This window comes from Carlito syrichta, unplaced genomic scaffold (assembly GCF_000164805.1).
Source record: "Carlito syrichta isolate Samal-C Ts95f unplaced genomic scaffold, Tarsius_syrichta-2.0.1 Scaffold308803, whole genome shotgun sequence".
NCBI classification, from domain to species: Eukaryota; Metazoa; Chordata; class Mammalia; order Primates; family Tarsiidae; genus Carlito; species Carlito syrichta.
In genome coordinates, this window is record NW_007252899.1 from 424,883 (window position 1) to 431,628 (window position 6,746).

At 47.6% G+C, this 6,746-nt stretch overlaps 1 protein-coding gene across 2 annotated transcripts in view; it reads right to left on the minus strand.

Moving 5' to 3' along the window:
• The window catches only part of TSNAXIP1 (translin associated factor X interacting protein 1), a 21,319-nt gene that overhangs the window by 10,326 nt on the left and 4,247 nt on the right, over positions 1-6,746 (minus strand). For both annotated transcript variants that reach the window (XM_008065758.2, XM_021716384.1), the window contains exon 2: positions 4,479-4,578. In XM_008065758.2, coding sequence (XP_008063949.1) covers positions 4,479-4,578 — 100 coding nt within the window. The remainder of the gene's footprint in view (positions 1-4,478; positions 4,579-6,746) is intronic.

Below are 6,746 nucleotides of genomic sequence, written 5' to 3' on the forward strand. Positions count from 1 at the left end.
TATAACTGGTAATGACAGATGAACAAATTTATAATATGTATTAATTGTAAATAAAGAACAATCTTAACATACACAAAAAATCATGGTCACAGATAAGGTCTTAACTACATACTCTGCAATTACTTATAATATGCAATGAAAGCAGGAACTGACAATATAAACATACCTCTCAAATACTTAATCATTTGGAAATTTAAAAATAGACTGGGTATGGTGGCTCAGCCTGTAATCCCAGCACTTTGGGAGGCTGAGATGGAGGATTGCCTGAGCCCAGGTATTTGAGACCAGCCTGTTCAACTTGGTGAGACCTTGTCTCTACAATAAATCACAAAAGCTAGCCAGGTGTGGTGACGTGCATCTGTAGTTCTAGCTACTTGGAAGGTTGAGGCTGAAGGATTGTGTAAGCCCAGCAGGTCGAGGCTGCAGTGGCCATGAGCATGCCACTGCACTCCAGCCTGGGTGACAAGAGTGAGACTCCAACTCAAAAAACAAAAAAGAAATTTTAAAAACACAAGCCTATAATCCCAGCACTTTGGGAGGCCGAGGTGTGAGGGGATTACCTGAGCCCATGGGACTGAGAACAGCCTGGGCAACTTGGCGAGACCTCATCTCTACAATAAATAAATAAAAAATTAGTTGGGCATGGAAGCATGCGCCTGTAGTTCCAGCTACTTGGAAGGCTGAGGTGGAAGGATCAACTGAGCCCAGCAGGTTGACGCTGGGGTGGCAGTGAATGTGCCACTGCACTCCAACCTGGGTGATGGAGTGAGACTCTAACTTCTAAATAAATAAATAAATTCACATTTCCCCTGACTCACATTAGTATTACTTAAAATATAACATGTTGAAAATGGGATGTAGTCAGAGCAGCAGTCACAAGGGTTTTGTTTTTTTTTTTAAATAGGAGTCTCTTTTATTTATTTATTTATTGAGTTGAAGTCTCACTCTGTTGCCCAGTCTGGAGTACAGGGGCACACTCATGGCCACTGCAGCCTCGACCTGCAGGGTTCAGGTGATCCTTCCACCTCAGTCTTCCAAGTAGCTGGAACTACAGGCATGTGCCACCACACCCAGCTAATTTTCTTGTAGAAACGATGTCTCATCAAGTTGCCCAGCCTGGTCTTGAACCCCTGGGCTCAAGAAATCCTCTTGCTTGGCCTCTCAAAGTGCTGGGATTACAGGTGTGAGCCACTGGGCCCGGTCATTTTTCTTTTTTTTTGTTTTTGGACCAGGTCTTGCCATGTTGCCCAGGCTAATCCTGATCTCTAGGGTTCAAGTGATCTTCTAGCCTTAGCTTCCTGAGTAGCTGGGACTACAAATGCACACCACAGAGCCCAGCTAAAGCATTTATTTTAATTGCTTAAAATATTTTTGTTGGCTGGGCTCGGGAGCTCAGCCTGTAATCCCAGCACTTTGGGAGGCAGAGGTGAGTGGATTGCCTGAGCCCACGGGTTTGAGACCCGGCTGGGCAACTTGGCGAGACCTCATCTCTACAATAAATCAAAAATTAGCCGGGCGTGGTAGCGCGTGACTGTAGTTCCAGCTACTTGAAAGGCTGAGGCGGAAGGATCGCTGGAGCCCAGCAGGTTGAGGCTGTGGTGGTCGGGAGCAACCACTGCACTCCAGTCTGGGCGACAGAGTGAGACTCCAACTCAAAAAAAAAAAAGAATATTTTTGTTATAGGAAAAAAACTTTAAGGCAAGCCATTTCTGGTTGCTTATAAAGCAAAAGAACTATCAATACACTATTAATCAGGAAATAAAAGTAGAAATAGACAAACAGGAAAAATAAGGGGAGACAAACTGTTAAAAATTAAGCCAGGGAGACAAAAATCAAGCCAGAAAGTTTAAAAAAAAATACATGTACTTTTTTTTTTTTTAAGCTGGAGTCTCATTCTGTTGCTCAAGCTGAAGTGCAGTGGCAGAATCATGGTTCACTGTAGCCTTGACCTCCTGGGATCAGGTGATCCTTCTGCGTCATCCTCCCTAGTAGCTGGGACTACAGGCACCAACCACCATGCCCAGCTAATTTTGTAATTTTTTTGGTAGAGATGAGGTCTTGCTATGTTGCCAAGGCTGGTCTTGAACTCCTAGGCTCAAGCAATCCTCTCACCTTGGCCTCTCGCAGTGCTGGAATTACAGATGTGAGCCACCGTGCCAGTGCGTACACTTTTACAAAATAAATTATTTAATTTTTTTTACAGAGAGGGGTTCTTGCTCTGTCTCAGGTTAGTGTTTAGTGGCACAATCATATCTCACTACAGCTCTGGAGTAGCTGACTACAGGTGCGTGCCACCACTCCAGGCTAACTTTTTTGTTTTGTTTTGTTTTGAGTTGGAGTCTCGCTCTGTTGCCCAGACAGGAGTGCAGTGGCCGCTCCTGGCCACCTCAGCCTCGACCTGCTGGGCTCCAGTGATCCTTCCACCTCAGCCTTCCAAGTAGCTGGAATTACAAGCGCACGCTACCACACCCGGCTAATTTTTTTTTTTTTTTAATTGTAGAGATGAGGTCTCGCCAAGTTGCCCAGGCGGGTCTCGAACCCGCAGGCTCAGGCAATTCACTCATCTCAGCCTCCCAAGGTGCGGGATTACAGGCTGAGCCACTGAGCCCGGCTGGGCTAATTTTTGTTGTTATTGTTGATGTAGGGTCTCACTCTGTTTCCCAAGCTGGTCTTGAATTACTGTCCTCCTGCCTTGGTCTCCCAAAGTGCTGGGATTATAGGCATGAACCAGAGCGATGCGATTTTTTTAATAAAAGCGGAAAATAACCCTGGAAGACACTTGGGAAGTTGTCAAGGAAGTACCTAACCCTGGTGAATAAATAAGCTCCTCGTGTTCTGTCTGCTGTTTCCGCTGGGAGGAAACCTGGCCATTCTACATTGCAGAGGAGAGTGGAAGCTGCACCAGCAAAAGGGGCCTTGTCTTGGCCAAAGTTGTTAACAGCTGGGGAAGGCCTCCGCAGGTTGTGGTAGAACGGTCCCAAGTGCTCCATGCTTTGTTTCCCCCTGTAGGTGAAAACGGGAAGGCGGTCCCGGAGGGAAGGTGGTCCCGGAGGGAAGATGGGAGGGAACAGTGTCCCCTGGTGGATAAGGACAGAGTCGCCGCCGCTGTGCAGAAGAAAAGGAGTCAGAGCCTGGCCCTAGTATGAGGGAGGAGGGAAAGAGTCATAGTTCGCCCTAAATTATTAGGTCTTCCGGGCTGTGCTTAGTTTCTGCGAAGAGTTCATACTTTCCCCATTTCTCTCCTTGGAGTCACTCCCATAGGAATGTTGGAAGTCCCCATCCTCACAAAGTGTAGCTCATGTGTTTCCAAATTTTCCACAAGGGGGACACAATGAAAATCACCACACAACCTACACTGTTCCACTATGAGCTGGAGTTATGTTTACTCAAATGTTTTTTCCTCTGTGGATCTGGACAGTGGCTGTTTGCTGACTAATAACAATCCCGTGATCATATCAACAAAAGCCCAAAAGTACTTAATAATACAGCATACAATTTTTTTTTTTTTGAGTTGGAATCTCACTCTGTTGCCCAGACGGGAGTGCAGTGGCCGCTCCCGGCCACAGCAGGCTCGGCCTGCTGGGTTCCAGTGATCCTTCCGCCTCAGCCTTCCAAGTAGCTGGAACTACAGGTGCACGCTACCATGCCCAGCTAATTTTTTGATTTAGTGTAGAGCTGAGGTCTCGCCAAGTTGCCCAGGCAGGTCTCGAACCCGCGGACTCAGGCAATCCACTCACCTCGGCCTCCCAAAGTGCTGGGATTACAGGCTGAGCCACTAATCCCGGCCAGCATACATTTTTATATAAAAACTTTATAGGCTGGGTACAGTAGGTCATGCCTGATATCCTGGTGCTTTGGGAGGCTGAGGTGGAAGAATTGCTTGAGGCTGAGGTAGAAGAATTGCTTGAGTTTGAGACCAAACTGGGAAGCGTAGCAAGACCTCCCCCCATATCTAAAAACAAAAACAACTTGAACAAACAGGAGTGGGGTAGGGACCCACAGCCAACAGTACAGTGGAGAAACAACCCTTTCCTCCTGTATTAGCACACCTACTCATCAGCATTCATGGAGCTCTTGACATATGCCAGCCATTCCACCAACCTATCAGACACTAGGGCCATAAAGACAAAAAGATACAGTTACACCCCTGGTGTGACCATCCCACATGGCAGGCTGGTTGAGAAATGAGGTCCACTCCAGAATGCTGAGCTGCAGGGGAGGGGCATCTGTTGGCAGAGGCCAAGTTTCTGTTGGCCTAGGGAGGTCTGGGAAAGCTTTTCAGATGAGGAGTGGCCAGTGTGCACACCCTCCTCCCCAAAATCTTGTGGGTCTGGTCTCTGCGAACCACACTCTCTTGACTGGGAAGAAGCTGCTCTACAGGGCATGTTTCAGGCAGGTGGTGCTTCTGGATTGCAGACAGGGAGACAGATAAGGCCTGGGGCTCATACTTGGTGTTCCAAAATGACACCATCACTAACCAATGTCTTCCGTTTCTGAGAAAGTTTGCGTTTCTGGGTGCTCTTGGCTTCTGGGAGAAAGAAGTTGTCTGTAGTCACTTCTGAAGACCCAGGCTGTGATCTGCACAAAGGGGAAGCTGATGGTTGGTAAGTGCCAGAGTCCAGAGTGAGGAAAGTCCCCCCATCCTTCCCATATCCACAAGGTACAGCCTCTTCTACCCCCAAACCAGGATCTGAGCCTTCTCAGCACTGCCTCCAGACTCCCAGAGATGCTGCCAAGCAAGTCCCTGGCCTGGACCAAAATCATTTTCTTACATTCCCAGAAGCCTTCTTCTCATTGCCAGAGTCTCACCAACTCCTGCAGTAGCAGGGTATCCTCATCATGAATGCAGAGAATGCTGTGGGCCTACACTTCCATTCCCAGTGTTCAGCTGTGGCTGTGGTGATGGCTTCATGTATATGACTCTGACACACGATAGGCGATAGGGGTGTGATACTAGAGGCAGGTGCCAATGCACAAGAAGCACAGGATCTGGATTCTCCACTTACTGCCTGATAGGGCCCAGGGCTGACATCTGGACTTCCCTTGGGCAAGTCATTTATTCTGTCAGCCTAGTTTTCTCACAGAGAAATGAAGACAATTCTTGATCTGTCTATCTCATAGAGTTGTTGTGAAATTTAAATAAGAGTGAAAGAGATATTCAAAATAATGTAAGGAGCTAAACAGATGTTAATTATGACAGCAGAATGGGAAAAAAGTGGATCATTAGGAGGTCTTTAACACTCAAGCATCAGTAGGGTACTGTGGCTCAAGTCTGTAATCCTAGCACTTTGGGAGGCCAAGGCGAGAGGTTTGCCTGAGCTCAGGGGTTTGAGACCAGCCTGGGCAGCTTGACGGGACCTCATCTCTACAATAAATTTAAAAAATTAGCCTGGCGTGGTAACATGCACCTGTAGTTCCAGCTACTAGGAAGGCTGAGGTAGAAGGATCACCTGAGTTCAGCAAGTCGAGGCTGCAGTGGCTGTGAACATGCCACTGCACTCCAGCCTGGGCAACAAAGTGAGACTCCAACTCAACAAAACAAAACACTAAGTATCTTGGGACAGTCATCTCTGCTTGGGCTAAGAAGGCATTTGGAGGTGAACAGGGAGAGGTAAAACAGAAGAACGAAGTAATTCCAGCAATCCATGGTGTGGGAGTCTATGATTTATGTTACCAGATAGACCTGTGTGTTCATTTCTCTTGCTTGCTGATGACTTTGGGCATTCCTTTTTTTTTGAGTTGGCATCTCACTCTGTCACTCAGACTGGAGTGCAATGGCCGCTCCCGGCCACCGCAGCCTCAACCTGCTGGGCTCCAGCGATCCTTCTGCCTCAGCCTTCCAAGTCGCTGGAACTATAGGCACACGCTACCATGCCCAACTAATTTTTGATTTATTGTAGAGATGAGGTCTCGTCAAGTTGCCCAGGCAGGTCTTGAACCCGTGGGCTCAGGCAATCCACTCACCTCGGCCTCCCAAAGTGCTGGGATTACAGGCTGAGCCACTGAGCCCGGCCGGGCATTCCTTTTAATATCTCTGAACCTCAGTATCTTTGTCCATAAAAGTGGGACTAGGATTACCCAAACTCCAGGGAAGTTGAGATCATTAATGCAAACCTAGTTGGGAAATCCTGAAGGGTTCTTCAGTCCTACTCTACAGAGCAGTAATACCCCCCAAGCCCTGGTCCTCTGTTGTCTCTCAATTTTGGACAAATGTGAGCAAAACACATGGAATAAGTAATCAGTGTGGAGAAGGAAGGTGTCTTCCCAGATGGCTGTGGGTTTCAGATGGTTGTGGAGACTAACAAGAAAGATACAGTAGGTCTGACATCATCTGCTTGCTGGGTTCAATCAATACCTTCCTATCAAGACCAAACAATTTTTCTTTTTTTTTTCTTTTGAGTCAAAGCCTCACTCTGTTGCCTAGGCTGGAGTGCAGTGCCATGCTCATGGTCAACACAGTCTTGACCTGCTGGGCTTAGGTGATCTTTCCACCTCAGCCTTTCAGGTAGCTAGGACTGTAGGCATGTGACACCATGCCCAGCTAATTTTTTTTTGTAGAGACATGGTCTTGCCATGTTGCCCAGGCTGGTCTCGAACTCAGGCTCAGGCAATCCTCTTGCTTCCACCTCCCAAAGTACTGGGATTACAGGCGTGACCCACTGTGGAGACCAAACAATTTTTCAAACTCTGTTCTAGCCGGGCTCAGTGGCTCAGCCTGTAATCCCGCGCCTTTGGGAGGCGGAAGT